This window comes from Psittacula echo (assembly GCF_963264785.1).
Source record: "Psittacula echo genome assembly, contig: SCAFFOLD_129, whole genome shotgun sequence".
Classification (NCBI taxonomy): domain Eukaryota; kingdom Metazoa; phylum Chordata; class Aves; order Psittaciformes; family Psittacidae; genus Psittacula; species Psittacula echo.
In genome coordinates this window covers 42,984-68,455 of record NW_027664193.1, presented here as the reverse complement: position 1 = coordinate 68,455, position 25,472 = coordinate 42,984, and the positions used below count along the sequence as shown (strand labels likewise).

General features: G+C 56.5%; 1 protein-coding gene across 1 annotated transcript in view; it reads left to right on the top strand.

The window, feature by feature from the left end:
* SHANK1 (SH3 and multiple ankyrin repeat domains 1) overlaps nucleotides 1-25,472 on the top strand; it is a gene marked incomplete at both ends in the record, with an annotated part of 46,211 nt that overhangs the window by 5,950 nt on the left and 14,789 nt on the right. Inside the window, 13 exons of the mRNA XM_080639933.1 lie at nucleotides 1,088-1,255; nucleotides 4,076-4,192; nucleotides 5,026-5,103; nucleotides 5,210-5,276; nucleotides 6,127-6,493; nucleotides 7,930-8,081; nucleotides 8,734-8,847; nucleotides 9,217-9,292; nucleotides 17,314-17,396; nucleotides 18,459-18,583; nucleotides 21,968-22,100; nucleotides 24,260-24,343; nucleotides 24,833-24,856. Of these exons, the coding sequence (XP_080496059.1) occupies nucleotides 1,088-1,255; nucleotides 4,076-4,192; nucleotides 5,026-5,103; nucleotides 5,210-5,276; nucleotides 6,127-6,493; nucleotides 7,930-8,081; nucleotides 8,734-8,847; nucleotides 9,217-9,292; nucleotides 17,314-17,396; nucleotides 18,459-18,583; nucleotides 21,968-22,100; nucleotides 24,260-24,343; nucleotides 24,833-24,856 (1,588 nt within the window). The remainder of the gene's footprint in view (nucleotides 1-1,087; nucleotides 1,256-4,075; nucleotides 4,193-5,025; nucleotides 5,104-5,209; nucleotides 5,277-6,126; nucleotides 6,494-7,929; nucleotides 8,082-8,733; nucleotides 8,848-9,216; nucleotides 9,293-17,313; nucleotides 17,397-18,458; nucleotides 18,584-21,967; nucleotides 22,101-24,259; nucleotides 24,344-24,832; nucleotides 24,857-25,472) is intronic.

Here is a 25,472-nt window from a genome sequence, read left to right as displayed (position 1 = left end):
GTGGGTGCTCTGGGCCATTGGGTGCTCTGCGTCATTGGGTTCAATGGGTGCTCTGGGCCATTGGGTGCTCTGCGTCATTGGGTTCAATGGGTGCAATGGGCCATTGGGTGCTCTGCGTCATTGGGTTCAATGGGTGCAATGGGTCATTTGGTTCAGTGGGTGCTCTGGGCCATTGGGTTCAATGGGTGCAATGGGTCATTGGGTTCAGTGGGTGCTCTGGGTCATTGGGTTCAATGGGTGCAATGGGTCATTGGGTTCAGTGGGTGCAATGGGTCATTGGGTTCAATGGGTGCAATGGGTCATTGGGGTTCAATGGGTGCAATGGGTCATTGGATGCTCTCATTGGGTGCTCTGGGTCATTGGGTTCAATGGGTGCAATGGGTCATTGGGTGCTCTGTGTCATGGGGTTCATTGAGTGCTCTCATTGGGTCATTGGGTGCTCTGTGTCATGGGGTTCAATGGGTGCAATGGGTCATTGGGTGCTCTGTGTCATGGGGTTCATTGAGTGCTCTCATTGGGTCATTGAGTGCTCTGGGTCATGGGGTTCAATGGGTGCAATGGGTTATTGGGTGCTCTGTGTCATGGGGTTCATTGAGTGCTCTCATTGGGTCATTGGGTGCTCTGTGTCATGGGGTTCATTGGGTGCTCTCATTGGGTCATTGAGTGCTCTGGGTCATGGGGTTCAATGGGTGCAATGGGTTATTGGGTGCTCTGTGTCATGGGGTTCATTGAGTGCTCTCATTGGGTCATTGGGTGCTCTGTGTCATGGGGTTCATTGAGTGCTCTCATTGGGTCATTGAGTGCTCTGGGTCATGGGGTTCAATGGGTGCAATGGGTCATTGGGTGCTCTGTGTCATGGGGTTCATTGAGTGCTCTCATTGGGTCATTGGGTGCTCTGGGTCATGGGGTTCAATGGGTGCAATGGGTCATTGGGTGCTCTGTGTCATGGGGTTCATTGGGTGCTCTCATTGGGTCATTGGGTGCTCTGTGTCATGGGGTTCATTGGGTGCTCTCATTGGGTCATTGGGTGCTCTGGGTCATTGGCTGCTCCCTCATTGGCTGCTCCCTCCCCGGGCGCCACGCGCAGGCGCTGCTGGACCTGGGGGGCTCCCCCAACTACAAGGACCGCCGGGGGCTGACCCCCCTCTACCACACGGCCATGGTGGGGGGGGACCCGCGGTGCTGCGAGCTGCTCCTGGCCCATCGGGCCCACATCGGCACCGCCGACGAGAACGGCTGGCAGGAGATCCACCAGGTCCTGCGCCGCGGGGCCGCTAGGGGGCGTCACGGAGCCATGGGGCGTCATGGGGCATCATGGGATATCATGGAACCATGGGGCACCATGGGGCATCATGGGGCATCATGGGATATCATAGCTTATCATGGGGCATCATGGGATATCATGGGATATCATGGAACCATGGGGCACCATGGGGCATCATGGGGCATCATGGGATATCATAGCTTATCATGGGGCATCATGGGATATCATAGGTTATCATGGAACCATGGGTCATCATGGGTAATCATAGGGCATCATGGGTGATCATGGGTTATCATGGGGCATTCTGGGTGATCATGGAACCATGGGGCATCATGGGATATCATAGGTTATCATGGGGCATCATGGGATATCATAGGTTATCATGGAACCATGGGTCATCATGGGTAATCATAGGGCATCATGGGTGATCATGGGTTATCATGGGGCATTCTGGGTGATCATGGAACCATGGGGCATCATGGGATATCATAGGTTATCATGGGGCATCATGGCATATCATTGGTTATCATGGAACCATGGATCATAATGGGGCATCATGGGTTATCATGGGACATCATGGGTTATCATGGGTTATCATGGAACCATGGGTTATTGTGGGCTATCATGGATTGCCATGGGACATCATGGGTTATCATGGGACATCATGGGTTATCATGGAACCATGGGTTATTGTGGGCTATCATGGATTGCCATGGGACATCATGGGTTATCATGGGACATCATGGGTTATCATGGAACCATGGGTTATTGTGGGTTATCATGGGTCACCATGGGACATCATGGGTTATCATGGGACATCATGGGTTATCATGGGTTATCATGGAACCATAGGTTATTGTGGGCTATCATGGGTCGCCATGGGACATCATGGGTTATCATGGGACATCATGGGTTATCATGGGTTATCATGGAACCATAGGTTATTGTGGGCTACCATGGGTCACCATGGGACATCATGGGTTATCATGGGTTATCATGGATCCATGGGTTATTGTGGGCTATCATGGGTCGCCATGGGACATCATGGGTTATCATGGGACATCATGGGTTATCATGGGTTATCATGGATCCATGGGTTATTGTGGGCTATCATGGGTCGCCATGGGACATCATGGGTTATCATGGGACATCATGGGTTATCATGGGTTATCATGGCTCCATGGGTTATTGTGGGCTATCATGGGTCGCCATGGGACATCATGGGTTATCATGGGACATCATGGGTTATCATGGAACCATGGGTTATTGTGGGTTATCATGGGTCACCATGGGACATCATGGGTTATCATGGGACATCATGGGTTATCATGGGTTATCATGGAACCATAGGTTATTGTGGGCTATCATGGGTCGCCATGGGACATCATGGGTTATCATGGGACATCATGGGTTATCATGGGTTATCATGGAACCATGGGTTATTGTGGGTTATCATGGGTCACCATGGGACATCATGGGTTATCATGGGACATCATGGGTTATCATGGGTTATCATGGAACCATGGGTTATTGTGGGCTACCATGGGTCACCATGGGACATCATGGGTTATCATGGGACATCATGGGTTATCATGGGTTATCATGGAACCATGGGTTATTGTGGGTTATCATGGGTCACCATGGGACATCATGGGTTATCATGGGACATCATGGGTTATCATGGAACCATGGGTTATTGTGGGTTATCATGGGTCACCATGGGACATCATGGGTTATCATGGGACATCATGGGTTATCATGGGTTATCATGGAACCATAGGTTATTGTGGGTTATCATGGGTCACCATGGGACATCATGGGTTATCATGGGACATCATGGGTTATCATGGGTTATTGTGGGTTATCATGGGTCACCATGGGACATCATGGGTTATCATGGGACATCATGGGTTATCATGGGTTATTGTGGGCTCTCATGGGTCGCCATGGGACATCATGGGTTATCATGGGACATCATGGGTTATCATGGGTTATTGTGGGTTATCATGGGTCACCATGGGACATCATGGGTTATCATGGGACATCATGGGTTATCATGGGTTATTGTGGGCTATCATGGGTCGCCATGGGACATCATGGGTTATCATGGGACATCATGGGTTATCATGGGTTATCATGGAACCATGGGTTATTGTGGGCTATCATGGGTCGCCATGGGACATCATGGGTTATCATGGGACATCATGGGTTATCATGGGTTATCATGGAACCATAGGTTATTGTGGGCTACCATGGGTCACCATGGGACATCATGGGTTATCATGGGACATCATGGGTTATCATGGGTTATCATGGAACCATGGGTTATTGTGGGCTATCATGGGTCGCCATGGGACATCATGGGTTATCATGGGACATCATGGGTTATCATGGAACCATGGGTTATTGTGGGTTATCATGGGTCACCATGGGACATCATGGGTTATCATGGGACATCATGGGTTATCATGGGTTATCATGGAACCATAGGTTATTGTGGGCTATCATGGGTCGCCATGGGACATCATGGGTTATCATGGGACATCATGGGTTATCATGGGTTATCATGGAACCATGGGTTATTGTGGGTTATCATGGGTCACCATGGGACATCATGGGTTATCATGGGACATCATGGGTTATCATGGGTTATCATGGAACCATGGGTTATTGTGGGCTACCATGGGTCACCATGGACATCATGGGAGCCATGGGGCCTCATGAACCATGGAGCCCTGTTCTCCCGGTCCCAACCCGCCCTCCCGTACCCCACATCCCGTACCCATGTCCCCATGCCTGTCCCTCTCCCAGGCCTGCCAGCACGGCCACTCGCAGCACTTGGAGCATTTGCTCTTCTATGGGGCAGAGGCGGTGGCTCAGAACGCCTCCGGGAACACAGCGCTGCACATCTGTGCCCTCTACAACAAGGTGGGATACGGGATATATGGGATATATGGGATATGTGATATATGGGATGTGGGATATGGGATATAGGATATGTGATATATGGGATACGGGATATGCAGCATGGGATATGGGGTATGGGGTATGGGATATGGGGTATGGGATATGGGATATGGGATATGGGGTATGGGATATGGGGTATGGGGTATGGGATATGGGGTATGGGGTATGGGGTATGGGGTATGGGATATGGGATATGGGGTATGGGGTATGGGATATGGGGTATGGGATATGGGGTATGGGGTATGGGATATGGGGCATGGGGTATGGGATATGGGATATGGGGTATGGGATATGGGATATGGGATATGGGGCATGGGGTATGGGGTATGGGATATGGGATATGGGGTATGGGGTATGGGATATGGGGCATGGGGTATGGGGTATGGGATATGGGGTATGGGATATGGGGTATGGGGTATGGGGTATGGGGTATGGGGTATGGGGTATGGGATATGGGATATGGGGCATGGGGTATGGGGTATGGGATATGGGGTATGGGATATGGGGTATGGGGTATGGGGTATGGGGTATGGGATATGGGGCATGGGGTATGGGGTATGGGATATGGGGTATGGGGTATGGGATATGGGGTATGGGATATGGGGTATGGGATATGGGGTATGGGATATGGGGTATGGGATATGGGGTATGGGATATGGGGTATGGGGTATGGGTTATGGGATATGGGATATGGGATATGGGGTATGGGGTATGGGATATATGGGGTATATGGGATATGTGGGATGTGGGATGTGGGGCAGGGCTCCAGGGTGCCATGGGTGCCGCTGTCCCAGGAGAGCTGCGCCCGCATCCTGCTCTACCGCGGGGCCAACAAGGAGGTGAAGAACAACAGCGGGCAGACGCCATTCCAGGTGGGAATACCCGGATGTATTGGGAATGGGGGGGGGAACCCCCATGGGACCCCTGGGTGTCCCCAGACTCCCTCTATGTCCCAGCCTCCCCCTTCCATGTTCCCAGGTCGCCGTCATCGCCGGGAACTTTGAGCTGGGAGAATTGATCAAGAACCATCGGGACAGCGACGTGGGTGAGCGGGGATGTGGGGTGTGGGGTATGGGGTATGGGGTATGGGGTATGGGATATGGGGTATGGGATATGGGATATGGGATATGGGGTATGGGGTATGGGATATGGGGTATGGGATATGGGGTATGGGGTATGGGGTATGGGATATGGGATATGGGATATGGGATATGGGATATGGGGTATGGGGTATGGGATATGGGGTATGGGATATGGGATATGGGGTATGGGGTATGGGATATGGGGTATGGGATATGGGGTATGGGGTATGGGGTATGGGGTATGGGATATGGGATATGGGGTATGGGGTATGGGATATGGGGTATGGGGTATGGGGTATGGGATATGGGGTATGGGGTATGGGATATGGGATATGGGGTATGGGGTATGGGGTATGGGATATGGGATATGGGATATGGGATATGGGGTATGGGATATGGGGTATGGGATATGGGGTATGGGGTATGGGGTATGGGATATGGGGTATGGGATATGGGGTATGGAGTATGGGATATGGGGTATGGGATATGGGGTATGGGATATGGGGTATGGGGTATGGGGTATGGGATATGGGGTATGGGGTATGGGGTATGGGGTATGGGATATGGGGTATGGGATATGGGGTATGGGGTATGGGGTATGGGATATGGGAACCTAGGACATGGGGTTATGGGGACATGGGCATATTTGGATGTGGGCCATGGGAAATGGGCCATGGGAATGCACAGATACGGGGACACGGGGATATGGGAATGGGGTTGTTGGGAGGGGACTCTCTGCCCCCCATCCCCCTTCATAACCCCCAAATACCCCCCATTTCCCCCATGCCCCCTTTGCCTCCCCTCCCCCCCCAGTTCCGTTCCAGGAGAGCCCCCAATTCACCTCCCGCCGCCGGGACCCCCCCCGGGGCCTCCCCCCCCCCCCCCAGCGCCTCCTCCGGGCCAACAGCGACTCGGGGGGGGGGGCGGCCGGGATCCCGCCGGGGGGGGGCGGGGGGGGGATGATTCCCGATTGGATGCTCCGGGGACATCCCTCCCCCGCCCCCCCCCAGGCCACCCCCGGGGGACCTCCCCCCCCCTCCTCGGCCCCCCGGCCCCCCCCGCCCCCCGGCCCCCCCTCGGGGACCCTGCGCAGCGCCAGCAGCCCCCGGGGCGCGAGGACGCGCTCCCCATCCCGCGGGAGGCACGCGGAGGAGCCCCGGAGAGCGCGGGGCAGGGCCAGGTATGGGGGGTATGGGGGGGTATGGGTATGGGGTATGGGGTATGGGGTATGGCGTATGGGATATGGGATATGGGGTATGGGGTATGGGGTATGGGGTATGGGATATGGGATATGGGATATGGGGTATGGGATATGGGGTATGGGGTATGGGATATGGGATATGGGGTATGGGGTATGGGATATGGGATATGGGATATGGGGTATGGGATATGGGGTATGGGGTATGGGATATGGGGTATGGGATATGGGGTATGGGGTATGGGGTATGGGGTATGGGATATGGGGTATGGGATATGGGATATGGGATATGGGGTATGGGGTATGGGGTATGGGGTATGGGATATGGGGTATGGGGTATGGGATATGGGGTATGGGATATGGGGTATGGGATATGGGATATGGGGTATGGGATATGGGGTATGGGGTATGGGGTATGGGGTATGGGGTATGGGATATGGGGTATGGGATATGGGGTATGGGGTATGGGGTATGGGGTATGGGTATGGGATATGGGGTATGGGGTATGGGGTATGGGATATGGGGCATGAGATAGGTGGTATGGGGGGGTCTGGGTGCCCATGGCCATAGGGGTGACAGCGGTGTCCGTATCTGGGTGCCGATGTCTATGGGTGGGTTCTGACCCCAGTGGGTTGGTGTTGTCAATGGGTGAGTGCTGTCCACGGTGCTGATATCAAGGGGTGGGTGCTGTCCGTGGTGCTACTGTGAGTGCTGACCCCTATGGGTGGGTGGTGACCCCTATGGGTGGGCTCCCTCCATGGTCTGCATCCATGGATCATCCCATTCCTCTATGGATGGGAGCTGTCCCTGGTGCTGCCCCCATTGATGGGCTCTATCCATGGTGCTGACCCCATCCATGGGCTCTCTCCATGGTGCTGATCCCTATGGGTGGGCTCTGTCCCTGGCGCTGACCCCATTGATGGGCTCCATCCATGGGCTCTTTCCATGGTGCTGATCCCTATGGGTAGGCTCTGTCCATAGTGCTGACCCCATTGATGGGCTCCATCCATGGGCTCTCTCCACGGTGCTGTCCCCTATGGGTAGGCTCTGTCCATAGTGCTGACCCCATTGATGGGCTCCATCCATGGGCTCTCTCCACGGTGCTGTCCCCTATGGGTGGGCTCCATCCATGGGCTCTCTCCACGGTGCTGTCCCCTATGGGTGGGCTCTGTCCCTGGTGCTGACCCCATTGATGGGCTCCATCCTCGGTCGCTGTCCCTGGTGCTGACCCCATTGATGGGCTCCATCCTCGGTCGCTGTCCCTGGTGCTGACCCCATTGATGGGCTCCATCCTCGGTCGCTGTCCCTGGTGCTGACCCCATTGATGGGCTCCATCCTCGGTCGCTGTCCCTGGTGCTGACCCCATTGATGGGCTCCATCCTCGGTCGCTGTCCCTGGTGCTGACCCCTCTCCCTCAGCGCTGCCCCGGCCGCCGGGGGGTCCCTGGGTGGGCGCGGGGGCCGCCGCCGCCTCTACTCGGCCGTGCCGGGCCGCTCCTTCCTGGCCGTGAAGCCCTACCAGGCCCAGGGCGAGGGCGAGCTCAGCCTCAGCAAGGGCGAGCGCATCAAGGGTGCGTCCGGGCTCCCCTTTGGGTGCCCCCATTGCTTGGGTCCCCCATTGGGGTTGGGTTGGGGCTCCTTTGGGTGCCTCCATTGCTTGGGTCCCCCATTGGGGTTGGGTTGGGGCTCCTTTGGGTGCCCCCATTGCTTGGGTCCCCCATTGGGGTTGGGGCTCTTTGGGTGCCCCCATTCCTTGGGTCCCCCATTGGGGTTGGGGCTCTTTGGGTGCCCCCATTGCTTGGGTCCCCCATTGGGGTTTGGTTGGGACCTTCTTGGGTGCAGCTTTGGGTGCCCTGGGATCCTGGGACCCCTTTTGTGCTGCCATGGGTTATGCTATGTGTCAGGCTATGGGTCACGCTATGGGTCATGCTATGGGTCACGCTATGGGTCACATTATGGGTCAGTCTATGGGTCAGTCTATGGGTCAGTCTATGGGTCATGCTATGGGTCACACTATGGGTCACATTATGGGTCAGTCTATGAGTCAGTCTATGAGTCAGTCTGTGGGTCATGCTATGGGTCACAATATGGGTCATTCTATGGGTCACATTATGGGTCATGCTATGCTCATGCTACGGGTCATGCTATGGGTCACACTAAGGGTCATGCTATGGGTCAATCTATGGGTCAGGCCCCCCCTAACCCCACGTGTCCCCCCCATAGTGCTCAGTGTGGGTGAAGGGGGGTTCTGGGAGGGCCAAGCCCGCGGCCGCATTGGTTGGTTCCCATCCGAATGCGTGGAGGAGGTTCCAGCCCGGACCCCCGAGGGCAAGACAGGTACCGCCCCCCCCGCCCCACACCTGCCCCACAAGTGGGACCCCCAACCCCGACCCCCAAGCGGGACCCACAGCCCTGGGGGGGGATTAACCCAATGGGCTCCATCAAAGAGGACCCCTAAGTGGGGGGAACCCCTTAACATGACCCCCAACCTGCCCCATAAGTGGGACCCCCAACCTGCCCTATAAGTGGGACCCCCAACCCTGACCCCCAAGTGGGACCCACAGCACGGGGGGGACCCCAACCGCATCCTTTCAATGGGACCTCCCAATTGGCCCCCTCACTGGGACCCCCAAGTGGGACCCACAGCATTGGGGAGGGGGGGGCCCAGCCCCATAGAGGGCCCCCTCTGACCCCCATGTGCCCCAGAGAGCCGCAGTGACAAGGCCAAGCGCCTCTTCCGCCATTACACCGTGGGCTCCTACGACAGCTTCGATGCACCCAGGTGAGACCCCAGCCCCCCCATTTACCCCCCAGAACCCCACCATTTACCCCCCAGAACCCCCCCATTTACTCCCATTTACCCCCATCACCCCCCATTTACCCCCCATAACCGCCCCATTTACCCCCATTTACCCCCCATAACTGCCCCATTTACCCCCCATAATGCCCCCATTTACCCCCCATAACCCCCCCATTTACCCCCATAACCCCCCCATTTACCCCCCATAACCCCCCCATTTACCCCCCCATAACCCCCCCATTTACCCCTCATAACCCCCTCATTTACCCCCATTTACCCCCATAACCCCCCATTTACCCCCATAACCGCCCCATGACCCCCCCCTTGTGACCCCCCCCAAACCCCAAAATCCCCTGAAATCCACCCAAAATCTCCCCAAATCCAGCCAAAATTGACCCCAAATCGTGCAAAACCGGCTCCAAATCGCACTGAATCCGTGGGAATTCTCCCAAATTCCCTCAAATTCTCCCAAATCCCCCTAAAATCCCCCCAAATGTACCTGAATTTCAGGCCAAATAAGCCCAAATTGTCTAAAATCGCCAAAAATCCTCCCAAATCCTGCCAAATTCCCCAAATTCCATTCAAATTCATCCCAAATCTCCCAAAATCCCTCCCAAATCCCGCTAAAATCCCCCAATTCTCCCTAAATCTCTTCAAATTCCACTCAAATTCCTCCCAAATCCTCCCGAATCCCCCAAAATTCCCCTAAATTCCCCCGAATTCCACTCAAGTTTATCTCAAATCCCCCCAAAATTCCTCCAAAATCCCCCAAATTCCACTCAAATTCCCCCTAAATCCCTTCAAATTCCCAAATTTTCCGCCAAATTCCTCCCAAATCCCCCCAAATTCCAAAAAAAATCCCAAAATTCCTCCAAAATCCCCCCAAATTCCTCCAAAATCCCCCCAAATTCCAAAAAAACTCCAAAAATTTCTCCAAAATCCCCCCAAATTCCTCCAAAATCCCCAAAATTCCTCCAAAATCCCCCCAAATTCCTCCAAAATCCCCAAAATTCCTCCAAAATCCCCCCAAATTCCACTCAAATTCCCCCCAAATCCCCCAATTTTCCCCCAATCCCCCCAAAATTCCTCCAAATCCCCCCCAATTCCACTCCAACCCCTCCCCCCCCCCCCATCTCTCCCCTCCCCCCCCCTTCCCCCACCCCCTCCCCCCGCGGGGCCTGGCCCGGTTCGCGCCGTCCTTGCACGCGCGGGTCCCGGCGTGTCCCGGCCCCCCCCCCCCCCCTCCCCCCGCCCCTCCCCCACCCACGTCCCACTTCCTGCCTGCGGGGCCCGGCGGCGGCTGTGGGGCACCCATGGGTGCTATGGGGCTGGAGGACCTGGGGTGAGTTGTGGGGCTGGGGGGCTATGGGGCACTTGTGGGGCTTGGAGCATCTATGGGGCACTTGTGGGGCTAGGGGGCTATGGGGCACTTGTGGGGCTTGGAGCATCTATGGGGCACTTGTGGGGCTAGGGGGCTATGGGGCAGTTGTGGGGCTTGGAGCATCTATGGGGCAGTTGTGGGGCTAGGGGGCTATGGGGCAGTTGTGGGGCTTGGAGCATCTATGGGGCAGTTGTGGGGCTTGGAGCATCTATGGGGCAGTTGTGGGGCTAGGGGGCTATGGGGCAGTTGTGGGGCTTGGAGCATCTATGGGGCAGTTGTGGGGCTTGGAGCATCTATGGGGCAGTTGTGGGGCTTGGAGCATCTATGGGGCACTTGTGGGGCTAGGGGGCTATGGGGCACTTGTGGGGCTTGGAGCATCTATGGGGCACTTGTGGGGCTAGGGGGCTATGGGGCACTTGTGGGGCTTGGAGCATCTATGGGGCACTTGTGGGGCTGGGGGGCTATGGGGCAGTTGTGGGGCTTGGAGCATCTATGGGGCACTTGTGGGGCTTGGAGCATCTATGGGGCAGTTGCTTGTGGGGCAGTTGTGGGGCTTGGGGGGGGCAATTGCCTGGCTTAGTGGAGTTATGGGTGATACTGATGTGTACTGGTGCCGTACTGGTGCATAATGGTGCTGCAATGGGTGCTATAGGGTGCTGCCATGGGTGCTATAGGGTGCTGCAATGGGTGCTATAGGGTGCCGCAATGGGTGCTATAGGGTGCTGCAATGGGTGCTATAGGGTGCTGTGCTGGTGATACTGGTGCTGCCATGGGTGCTATAGAGTGCTGTGCTGGTGATACTGGTGCTGCCATGGCTGCTATAGGGTGCTGCCATGGGTGCTATAGGGTGCTGTGCTGGGTGCCATAGGGTGCTGTGCTGGGTGCTATAGGGTGCTGCCATGGGTGCCATAGGGAGTTGTGCTGGTGATACTGGTGCTGTGCTGGGTGCTATAGGGTGCTGCAATGGGGGCTATAGGATGCTGTGCTGGGTGCTATGGGGTGCTGCAATGGGTGCTATAGAGTGCTGTGCTGGTGATACTGGTGCCATGCCGGTGCTGTACTGGTGCTGGGTGCTATAGGGTGCTGCAATGGGTGCTATAGGGTGCTGTACTGGTGGTACTGGTGCCGTGCTGGTGCCGTACTGGTGCTGGGTGCTATAGGGTGCTGCAATGGGTGCTATAGGGTGCTGCACTGGGTGCTATAGGGTGCCGTACTGGTGCTGTGCTGGGTGCTATAGGGTGCTGTGCCAGTGTTGTACTGGTCTGTGTGCATCCCATACTGGTCCATACCGTTCCTGTACTGGTCTATATCAGCCTGTGCTGGTCTGCACTGGTCCATACTGGTGGTACTGGCCCCATACTGGTCCATAGCATCCTGTACTGGTGATACCGGTGCTGTACTGGTCCGGTTTGCTCCATACTGCTCCTACACTGGTCTGTACTGGTCCCATACTGGTGCTACCAGTCCTATACTGGTCCATACTGGTGCTACTGGTCCTATACTGGTCCATACCGGTCCATACTGGTCCATACCGGTCCTATACTGGTCCATACCGGTCCATACTGGTCCATACCGGTCCGTTCCGGTCCCGTTCCGGTCCCCGCTGCCGCTCCCGCCCCGTCCATCCGGTCTCTCCGGTGCCTCGCGGCCGCCGTACCCCTCCCCCCTCCCCCCCCCCCATTTCCCCTCCCCCCTCCCCGCCCCTCCCCCCCCCCCGGGCCGCTCGCGCCTCCGCCGCTTTCCCGCGTTTCCCGGGGCCCGGTTCCCGCCGTGGGGGGGATGCGCGCGGCCGCCCCTCCCCCCGCCCCGACCCCCCCCCTGTGCTCGAGCTGGCCCCTGCTCGGGCCCCCCCGGCGCAGCGTCTGGTTCATCTACAGGTACGGGGGGGGACCCACAGCGCCCCACAGGGACCCCATAGGGACCCTATAGAGACCCTATAGAGACCCCATAGGGACCCCATAGGGAACCCATAGAGACCCTATAGAGACCCCATAGGGACCCCATAGAGACCCTATAGAGACCCCATAGGGACCCCATAGAGACCCTATAGAGACCCCATAGGGACCCCATAGGGAACCCATAGAGACCCTATAGAGACCCCATAGGGACCCCATAGAGACCCTATAGAGACCCCATAGGGACCCCATAGAGACCCTATAGAGACCCTATAGAGACCCCATAGGGACCCCATAGGGAACCCATAGAGACCCTATAGAGACCCCATAGGGACCCCATAGAGACCCTATAGAGACCCCATAGGGACCCCATAGAGACCCTATAGAGACCCCATAGGGACCCCATAGGGAACCCATAGAGACCCTATAGAGACCCCATAGGGACCCCATAGAGACCCTATAGAGACCCCATAGGGACCCCATAGAGACCCTATAGAGACCCCATAGGGACCCCATAGGGAACCCATAGAGACCCTATAGAGACCCCATAGGGACCCCATAGAGACCCTATAGAGACCCCATAGGGACCCCATAGGGAACCCATAGAGACCCTATAGAGACCCCATAGGGACCCCATAGAGACCCTATAGAGACCCTATAGAGACCCCATAGGGACCCCATAGAGACCCTATAGAGACCATAGGGGACCCCATAGGGACCCCATAGAGACCCTATAGAGACCCCATAGGGACCCCATAGGGAACCCATAGAGACCCTATAGAGACCCCATAGGGACCCCATAGAGACCCCTATAGAGACCCCATAGGGACCCCATAGAGACCCTATAGAGACCCTATAGAGACCCCATAGGGACCCCATAGAGACCCTATAGAGACCCCATAGGGACCCCATAGAGACCCTATAGAGACCCCATAGGGACCCCATAGGGAACCCATAGAGACCTATAGAGACCCCATAGGGACCCCATAGGGAACCCATAGAGACCCTATAGAGACCCCATAGGGACCCCATAGAGACCCTATAGAGACCCCATAGGGACCCCATAGAGACCCTATAGAGACCCCATAGGGACCCCATAGGGAACCCATAGAGACCCATAGAGACCCCATAGGGACCCCATAGAGACCCTATAGAGACCCCATAGGGACCCCATAGGGAACCCATAGGGACCCCATAGGGACCCCATAGGGAACCCATAGAGACCCTATAGAGACCCCATAGGGACCCCATAGGGAACCCATAGAGACCCTATAGAGACCCCAAAGGGACCCCATAGAGACCCTATAGAGACCCTATAGAGACCCCATAGGGACCCTATAGAGACCCCATAGGGACCCTATAGAGACCCCATAGGGACCCCATAGGGACCCCATAGAGACCCCATAGGGACCCTATAGAGACCCTATAGGGACCCCATAGAGACCCCATAGGGACCCCATAGAGACCCTATAGAGACCCCATAGGGACCCTATAGAGACCCCATAGGGACCCCATAGGGACCCCATAGAGACCCCATAGGGACCCTATAGAGACCCTATAGAGACCCCATAGGGACCCCATAGGGACCCGATAGAGACCCCATAGGGAACCCATAGAGACCCCATAGGGAACCCATAGGGACCCCATAGGGAACCCATAGGGACCCCATAGAGACCCCACAGAGAACCCATAGGGACCCTGTAGAGACCCATAGGGACCCCATAGACCACCTATAGGGACCCCATAGGGAACCCATAGGATTCCATAGATACCCTATAGAGACCCCATAGGGACCCCATAGAGACCCCATAGACCACCCATAGATACCCTATAGACACCTTGTAGACACCCCATAGAGACCTCAGAGGGACCCCAGAAGGACCTTATAGAGACTCCATAGACCACCCATAGATACCCTATAGATGCCCTGTAGACACCCCATAGAGACTTCATAGGACTCTATAGACCCTTCATAGATACCCTATAGACACCCCATAGACCCTCCATAGATACCCCATAGAGATCCCATAGACATCCCATAGATATCATAGACATCCCATGGTCCCCCCTATAGGCACCCCATAGACCCATAGACCCCATAGAGACCCCATGCATCCCACATAGACCTCCCATAGAGACCCTATGGACATCCTATAGACATCCCATAAGCATCCCATAGACCCCCCTAGACATTCCATAGGCACCCTATAGACCCTCCATAGCCATCCTATAGAGACCTCATAGAGACCCATAGACCCCTCCATGGACACCCCATAGACACCCCATAAACCCCCCCATAGACCCCCCCCATAGACACCCTATAGACCCCCCCATAGACCCCCCCAATGGCACCCCATAGACCCCTCCATAGACCCCCCTCATAGACACCCTATAGACCCCCCATAGACCCCACCAATGGCACCCCATAGACCCCCCCATAGACCCCCCTCATAGACACCCTATAGACCCCCCCATAGACCCCACCAATGGCACCCCATAGACCCCCCCATAGACCCCCCCCATAGACACCCTATAGACCCCCCCATAGACCCCCCCCAGGCACCCCATAGACCCCGCCATAGACCCCCCCCATAGACACCCTATAGACCCCCCCATAGACCCCCCCCAGGCACCCCATAGACCCCGCCATAGACCCCCACCATAGAAACCCCATAGACCCCCCCATAGGCACCCCATAGACCCCGCCATAGACCCCCCCCATAGACACCCTATAGACCCCTCCATAGACCCCCCCATAGACCCCCCCTAGACACATATGGGGACACATGGGAGCATAGGTGGGACACACATGGAGACATGGCAGGGGGACACACGTGAACATGGGAAGGACACGTGAGGACACGCGTGGGATCACGTGTAGGGACCCCAATGGGGGGGCCATGCATGGGGGGCAGGGGGAGCCGTGTGGCCTCCTGCCCGCTCGGACACGCGTGTGCACGTGTGTGCGTGTGCAGGCGGCAGCAGCCGTGTGTGTGCACACGCGTGTGTGGGGCCGGGGGCACCGGGGGGCACCTCCGCTCCCCCCTCCATGACCCCATGGGGCCGCGCGTTGCTCGTGTCCGGTCACTGTCCCCCCCCACCCCCTGTCCCCATGTGTGGGTGTCCCCTGTGGGTTCCCATACCCCATACCCCATACCCCATACCCCATATCCCATACCCCATACCCCATATCCCATACCCCATACCCCATATCCCATATCCCATATCCCATACCCCATATCCCATATCCCATATCCCATACCCCATATCCCATATCCCATATCCCATACCCCATACCCCATATCCCATATCCCATATCCCATACCCCATATCCCATATCCCATACCCCATACCCCATATCCCATATCCCATATCCCATATCCCATATCCCATACCCCATACCCCATATCCCATATCCCATATCCCATATCCCATACCCTATATCCCATACCCCATACCCCATACCCCATATCCCATATCCCATATCCCATACCCCATATCCCATATCCCATATCCCATATCCCATATCCCATATCCCATACCCATACCCCATATCCCATATCCCATACCCCATATCCCATATCCCATACCCCATATCCCATATCCCATATCCCATATCCCATACCCCATACCCCATATCCCATATCCCATACCCCATATCCCATATCCCATATCCCATACCCCATATCCCATACCCCATACCCCATATCCCATATCCCATACCCCATATCCCATATCCCATACCCCATACCCCATATCCCATATCCCATATCCCATACCCCATATCCCATACCCCATACCCCATATCCCATATCCCATATCCCATATCCCATATCCCATACCCCATACCCCATACCCCATATCCCATATCCCATATCCCATACCCCATATCCCATACCCCATACCCCATATCCCATATCCCATATCCCATACCCCATATCCCATACCCCATATCCCATACCCCATACCCCATACCCCATACCCCATACCCCATATCCCATACCCCATACCCCATATCCCATACCCCATATCCCATACCCCATATCCCATATCCCATATCCCATATCCCATACCCCATACCCCATACCCCATACCCCATATCCCATACCCCATACCCCATATCCCATACCCCATACCCCATACCCCATACCCCATATCCCATACCCCATACCCCATATCCCATACCCCATACCCCATATCCCATACCCCATACCCCATATCCCATACCCCATACCCCATACCCCATACCCCATATCCCATACCCCATACCCCATATCCCATACCCCATACCCCATATCCCATACCCCATATCCCATACCCCATGTCTCCATATCCCATACCCCATATCCCATACCCCATACCCCATACCCCATATCCCATACCCCATATCCCATACCCCATGTCTCCATATCCCATACCCCATACCCCATATCCCATATCCCATATCCCATACCCCATACCCCATATCCCATAACCCATACCCCATATCCCATATCCCATATCCCATACCCCATAACCCATATCCCATATCCCATATCCCATAACCCATATCCCATATCCCATATCCCATAACCCATGTCTCCATATCCCATGTCCCACGTGTATCCCACGTGTATCCCATGTGTACCCCGTGTTTAACCCCCGTGCACCCCGTGTTTAACCCCCGTGCACCCCGTGTTTAACCCCCGTGCACCCCGTGTTTAACCCCCGTGCACCCGTGTCCGCAGTGATTACATCATCAAGGAGAAGACGGTTTTGCTGCAGAAGAAGGACAGCGAAGGCTTCGGCTTCGTCCTGCGCGGGGCCAAGGGTGAGCTGGGGGGGATGGGGATGAAGATGAGGAGGAGGATGGGCAGGGTGGGGCTGAGCATGGGGCTGGTCTGAGGGGTGCGAGGAAGGGCACGGGGGATGAGGAAGGGGAGGGCAGGAGGATGAGGCCGGGAGGAAGGGGGGAGGGGTGATGATGATGAAGGGGGGAGGGAGGGAATGGGGGTGATGGCGGGGGATGGAGGGGGCAGTTGGAGGGGATGAAGGGGATGACGAGGAGGGGATGAAGATGAGGATGGGGATGAGGGGGATGAGGATGGGGATGGGGATGAGGATGAGGATGAAGATGATGGGGATGGGGGTGGGGATGAGGATGAGGATGAAGATGATGGGGATGAGGATGGGGATGGGGATGAGGATGAGGATGAATATGATGGGGATGAGGATGGGGGTGGGGATGAGGATGAAGATGATGGGGATGAGGATGGGGGTGGGGATGAGGATGAAGATGATGGGGATGAGGATGGGGATGGGGATGAGGATGAGGATGAATATGATGGGGATGAGGATGGGGATGGGGATGAGGATGAAGATGATGGGGATGAGGATGGGGATGGGGATGAGGATGAGGATGATGGGGATGAGGATGGGGATGGGGATGAGGATGAGGATGAAGATGATGGGGATGGGGGTGAAGATGATTATGGGGGTGAGGGTGAGGATGATGAAGATGAAGATGATGGGGATGAGGATGGGGATGGGGATAATGGGGCTGAGGATGAGAATGGGGCTGACAATGCTGAAGGAGGGATGAAGATGATGATGGGGATGAGAATGATGGGGATGAGGATGAGGATGGGGATGAAGATGATCATGGGGGTGAGGATGGGGCTGACAATGCTGAAGGGGGGATGAAGATGATGATGGGGATGAGAATGATGGGGGTGAGGATGGGGATGGGGATGGGGATGAAGATGATGATGGGGGTGAGGATGGGGCTGACAATGCTGAAGGGGGGATGAGGATGATGGGGATGGGGGTGGGGGTGGTGAAGGGGGCCGAAGGGGGGTGCTGGGGGGCGCGCGCAGCCGTGACCCCCCCGCAGCGCAGACGCCCATCGAGGAGTTCACGCCGACGCCGGCGTTCCCGGCGCTGCAGTACCTGGAGTCCGTGGATGAGGGCGGCGTGGCCTGGAGAGCCGGGCTGCGCATGGGGGACTTCCTCATCGAGGTCAGCGCCCGCCGGGGGCCGGCACCCATGGCACCCATGGCACCCATGGCACCCATGGCACCCATTGCATCCATTGCATCCATGGCATCCATGGCACCCATTGCACCCATGGCACCCATGGCACCCATGGCACCCATTGCACCCATGGCACCCATTGCACCCATGGCATCCATTGCACCCATGGCACCCATTGCACCCATTGCATCCATGGCACCCATTGCATCCATTGCATCCATTGCATCCATGGCACCCATGGCACCCATGGCACCCATGGCACCCATGGCACCCATTGCACCCATGGCACCCATTGCACCCATGGCATCCATTGCACCCATGGCACCCATTGCACCCATTGCATCCATGGCACCCATTGCATCCATGGCATCCATGGCACCCATTGCACCCATGGCACCCATGGCACCCATTGCACCCATGGCACCCATGGCACCCATTGCATCCATGGCACCCATTGCATCCATGGCATCCATGGCACCCATTGCACCCATGGCACCCATTGCACCCATTGCACCCATTGCATCCATGGCACCCATTGCACCCATGGCACCCATTGCACCCATTGCACCCATTGCACCCATTGCATCCATGGCACCCATTGCACCCATGGCACCCATTGCACCCATTGCACCCATTGCATCCATGGCACCCATTGCATCCATGGCATCCATGGCACCCATGGCACCCATTGCATCCATGGCATCCATGGCACCCATTGCATCCATGGCATCCATGGCACCCATGGCACCCATTGCATCCATGGCATCCATGGCACCCATGGCACCCATTGCATCCATGGCATCCATGGCACCCATTGCATCCATGGCATCCATGGCATCCATGGCACCCATTGCATCCATGGCACCCATGGCACCCATTGCAGCCATGGCACCCATTGCATCCATGGCACCCATTGCACCCATTGCACCCATTGCACCCATTGCACCCATTGCACCCATGGCACCCATTGCACCCATTGCACCCATGGCACCCATGGCACCCATTGCACCCATGGCACCCATTGCATCCATGGCACCCATGGCACCCATTGCATCCATGGCACCCATTGCATCCATGGCACCCATTGCATCCATGGCACCCATGGCACCCATTGCACCCATTGCATCCATGGCACCCATTGCACCCATGGCATCCATGGCACCCATTGCATCCATGGCATCCATGGCACCCATTGCACCCATGGCACCCATTGCACCCATTGCACCCATTGCATCCATGGCACCCATTGCACCCATGGCACCCATTGCACCCATTGCACCCATGGCACCCATTGCATCCATGGCACCCATTGCACCCATGGCACCCATTGCACCCATTGCACCCATTGCATCCATGGCACCCATTGCATCCATGGCATCCATGGCACCCATGGCACCCATTGCATCCATGGCATCCATGGCACCCATTGCATCCATGGCATCCATGGCACCCATGGCACCCATTGCATCCATGGCATCCATGGCACCCATGGCACCCATTGCATCCATGGCATCCATGGCACCCATTGCATCCATGGCATCCATGGCATCCATGGCACCCATTGCATCCATGGCACCCATGGCACCCATTGCAGCCATGGCACCCATTGCAGCCATGGCACCCATTGCATCCATGGCACCCATTGCACCCATTGCACCCATTGCACCCATTGCACCCATTGCACCCATTGCACCCATGGCACCCATGGCACCCATTGCACCCATGGCACCCATTGCATCCATGGCACCCATGGCACCCATTGCATCCATGGCACCCATTGCATCCATGGCACCCATTGCATCCATGGCACCCATGGCACCCATTGCACCCATTGCATCCATGGCACCCATTGCACCCATGGCATCCATTGCACCCATTGCATCCATTGCATCCATGGCACCCATTGCACCCATTGCACCCATTGCACCCATTGCACCCATGGCACCCATGGCACCCATTGCATCCATGGCACCCATTGCAGCCATGGCACCCATTGCACCCATGGCACCCATTGCATCCATGGCACCCATTGCAGCCATGGCACCCATTGCATCCATGGCACCCATGGCACCCATGGCACCCATTGCACCCATGGCACCCATTGCACCCATGGCACCCATTGCACCCATGGCACCCATGGCACCCATTGCACCCATGGCACCCATTGCATCCATGGCACCCATGGCACCCATGGCACCCATTGCAGCCATGGCACCCATTGCATCCATGGCACCCATTGCACCCATTGCATCCATGGCACCCATTGCACCCATGGCACCCATTGCACCCATTGCACCCATTGCATCCATGGCACCCATTGCACCCATGGCACCCATGGCACCCATTGCACCCATGGCACCCATTGCACCCATTGCATCCATGGCACCCATTGCACCCATGGCACCCATTGCACCCATGGCACCCATGGCACCCATTGCATCCATGGCACCCATTGCACCCATTGCACCCATGGCACCCATTGCATCCATGGCACCCATGGCATCCATGGCACCCATTGCATCCATGGCACCTGTAGCACCCATTGCATCCATGGCACCCACAGCACCCATGGAATCCACAGCATCCATGGCGCCCACAGCACCCCCATAAGGGAGTTCAGCACCAACCCATGGGGACAGCTCCCATAGCACCCATTCAGGGGGTTCAGCACCCACCTACGGGCCATTGAACCCACTCGTGGCACGTCTTAGCGTGTCGTAGCATGTCATAGCATGTCAGAGCGTGTCATAGCATGTTGTAGCATGTCATAGCGAATCATAATATGTCATAGCATGTTGTAGCGTGTCACAGCATGTTGTAGGGTGTCATAGCATGTAGCGTATCGTAGCATGTCATAGAGCATCATAGCATGCTGTAGCATGTTGTAGAGTGTCATAGCGTGTCGTAGCATGTCATAGCATGTCATAGTGTGTCGTAGCATGTCGTAGTGTGTCGTAGCGTGTTGTAGCATGTCATAGCGTGTCATAGCATGTCATAGGGTGTGATAGCGTGTCGTTGCGTGTCATAGCATGTCATAGCGTGTCATAGCATGTCATAGCGTGTCATAGCATGTCATAGTATGTCATAGTGTGTCATAGCATGTCGTAGCATGTTGTAGCGTGTCGTAGTATGTCATAGCATGTCATAGCGTGTCATAGCGTGTCATAGCGTGTCATAGCGTGTCGTAGCATGTCATAGCGTCTCATAGCGTGTTGTAGCATGTCGTAGCATGTCATAGAGTCTCATAGCGTGTCGTAGCGTGTCATAGCGTGTCATAGCATGTCGTGTGTCGTAGTATGTCATAGCGTGTCATAGCGTGTGTAGCGTGTCGTAGCGTGTCGTAGCGTGTGACGCGTGTGTCGCGCGCAGGTGAACGGGCAGAACGTGGTCAAGGTCGGGCACCGCCAGGTCGTGTCCATGATCCGGCAGGGCGGGAACAGCCTCGTGCTCAAGGTTGTCATGGTGACGCGGCACCCGGAGCCCGAGGGGCCCCGGCGCAGGGGTGAGGGGCAACGGGGGGCAATGGGGGTCATCGGGGGGCAATGGCGTGATGGGGGGTCAGTGGGGGTCATCTGGAGTCAATGGCGTGATGGGGGGTCAGTGGGGGTCATCTGGAGTCAATGGGGTGATGAGGGGTCAGTGGGGGTCATCTGGAGTCAATGGCGTGATGGGGGGTCAGTGGGGGTCATCTGGAGTCAATGGGGTGATGGGGGGTCAGTGGGGGTCATCGGGGGCAATGGCGTGATGGGGGGTCAGTGGGGGTCATCTGGAGTCAATGGCGTGATGGGGGGTCAGTGGGGGTCATCTGGAGTCAATGGGGTGATGGGGGGTCAGTGGGGGTCATCAGGAGTCAATGGGGTGATGGGGGGTCAATGGGGGTCATCGGGGGTCAATGGCATGATGGGGGGTCAATGGGGGTCATCGGGGGTCAATGGGGTGTCAATGGGGTGATGGGAGGTCAATGGGGGTCATCAGGAGTCAATGGGGTCAATGGGGGGGTCAATGGGGGTCATCAGGAGTCAATGGGGTGATGGGGGGTCAATGGGGGTCATCTGGAGTCAATGGGGTGATGGGAGGTCAATGGGGGTCAGACAGGTCAAGGGGGGGCATAGGAATGGGGGGGCATAGGGATGTCATTGGGGTCATGAATGGGGCTCATTGGGGTCATGAATTGGGGTTCATTGGGCTCATGAATGGGGGGCACTGGGCTCATGAATGGGGCTCATTGGGCTCATGAATGGGGGGCATTGGGGTCATGAATGGGGCTCATTGGGGTCATGAATGGGGCTCATTGGGCTCATGAATGGGGGGCATTGGGCTCATGAATGGGGCTCATTGGGCTCATGAATGGGGCTCATTGAGGTCATGAATGGGGGGCATTGGGCTCATGAATGGGGCTCATTGGGGTCATGAATGGGGGGCATTGGGCTCATGAATGGGGCTCATTGGGCTCATGAATGGGGGGCACTGGGCTCATGAATGGGGCTCATTGGGCTCATGAATGGGGGGCATTGGGCTCATGAATGGGGGGCACTGGGCTCATGAATGGGGCTCCTTGGGGTCATGAATGGGGGGCACTGGGCTCATGAATGGGGGGCATTGGGCTCATGAATGGGGTTCATTGAGGTCATGAATGGGGCTCATTGAGCTCATGAATGGGGCTCATTGGGGTCATGAATGGGGTGCATTGGGCTCATGAATGGGGCTCATTGGGCTCATGAATGGGGGGCACTGGGCTCATGAATGAGGGGCACTGGGCTCATGAATGGGGCTCATTGGGCTCATGAATGGGGGGCACTGGGCTCATGAATGGGGGGCATTGGGCTCATGAATGGGGCTCATTGGGCTCATGAATGGGGGGCACTGGGCTCATGAATGGGGCTCATTGGGCTCATGAATGGGGCTCATTGAGGTCATGAATGGGGGGCACTGGGCTCATGAATGGGGCTCATTGAGGTCATGAATGGAGGGCATTGGGCTCATGAATGGGGGGCACTGGGCTCATGAATGGGGGGCATTGGGCTCATGAATGGGGTGCATTGGGCTCATGAATGGGGCTCATTGGGCTCATGAATGGGGGGCACTGGGCTCATGAATGGGGCTCATTGGGCTCATGAATGGGGCTCATTGAGGTCATGAATGGGGCTCATTGGGCTCATGAATGGGGCTCATTGGGCTCATGAATGGGGGGCACTGGGCTCATGAATGGGGGGCATTGGGCTCATGAATGGGGGGCATTGGGCTCATGAATGGGGCTCATTGGGCTCATGAATGGGGGGCACTGGGCTCATGAATGGGGCTCATTGGGCTCATGAATGGGGCTCATTGAGGTCATGAATGGGGCTCATTGGGCTCATGAATGGGGCTCATTGAGGTCATGAATGGAGGGCATTGGGCTCATGAATGGGGCTCATTGGGCTCATGAATGGGGGGCACTGGGCTCATGAATGGGGGGCATTGGGCTCATGAATGGGGCTCATTGGGCTCATGAATGGGGCTCATTGAGGTCATGAATGGGGCTCATTGAGGTCATGAATGGGGCTCATTGGGCTCATGAATGGGGCTCATTGGAGGGGGTCACCTGTGTCTATGTGTTGGGGGGGGGGTCCCGGGGGGGTCCCTCAGGGGGGTCCCTGACTCCCCCCTTCCCCCCCCCCGCAGCGGCCCCCCCGCAGCCCCGGCGCCTCCCGGCTCCGGCCATTTCCCTGCGCTCCAAATCCATGACCTCGGAGCTGGAGGAGATGGGTGAGGGGGGGGCACGGGGGGGGGCAACCGGGGGGGGGGGGGAAGGGGGGGGTGAGGGTCCAGGGGGGGTCTGGGGGGGGGGAGGTTGGGGGGGTCTATGGAGGGGATTGGGGGGGTCTATGGGGGGTGCTTGGGGGGTCAATGGGAGTCGGGGGGGGTCTATGGGGGGGGTGCCCAGGGTGGGTATTGGGGTCCCTTAAAGCCCCTTGGGGTGACTTTGGGGGGGGGTGGGTGTTCAGTGCGTGGGGGGATTTCTGACCTTTAACCTTTAACCTCTGACCTTCCCCCCCCCCCCTTGCAGTGGAGAAAGGTGAGTTTGGGGGGGCCCCCCCGTGACCCCCCCTTTGGGTTCCATTTGACCCCCCCCCCCCATGAGCCCACTTTAACCCCCCCCAACCCCATTGACCCCAATGTGAGCCCCATTGATCCCCATTGACTCCCCCCCAGTGCCCCCCCGGCCCCCTCGTAACCGCTCTCGTGTCTCCCCAGTCTCCCCCTGGAAGAAGCGCACTGGTGAGTGCATGAAACACGCCTCGAACACGCATCAAACACGCCTTGAACATGCATGCAACATGCATGGAACATGCATCAAACACGCATTGAGCACGCCTCAAACGTGCATCAAACATGCATTGACCACGTCAAAGACGCCTTGAACACTCATCAAACATGCATAAAACACGCCTCGAACAGGCTTCAAACACGCATTGAACACGCATCAAACATGCGTTGAACACATCAAACACACCTTGAACACGCTTCAAACACGCATCAGACACGCATTGAACACACATCAAACATGAACACACATCAAACATGCATCGAACACGCATGAAACACGCCTCGAACAGGCTTCAAACACGCATCGAACATGCATCAAACATGCAATGAACACATCAAACGGCCTTGAACACGCTTCAAACACGCATCAGACACGCATTGAACACACATCAACATGCATCGAACACACATCAAATATGAACACACGTCAAACATGCATCGAACACGCATGAAACACGCATTGAACATGCATCAGACACGCATTGAATACACATTGAACATGCACTGAACATGCATCGTGTACGCATCGAACACGAACACACATCAAACATGCATTGAACACATCAAA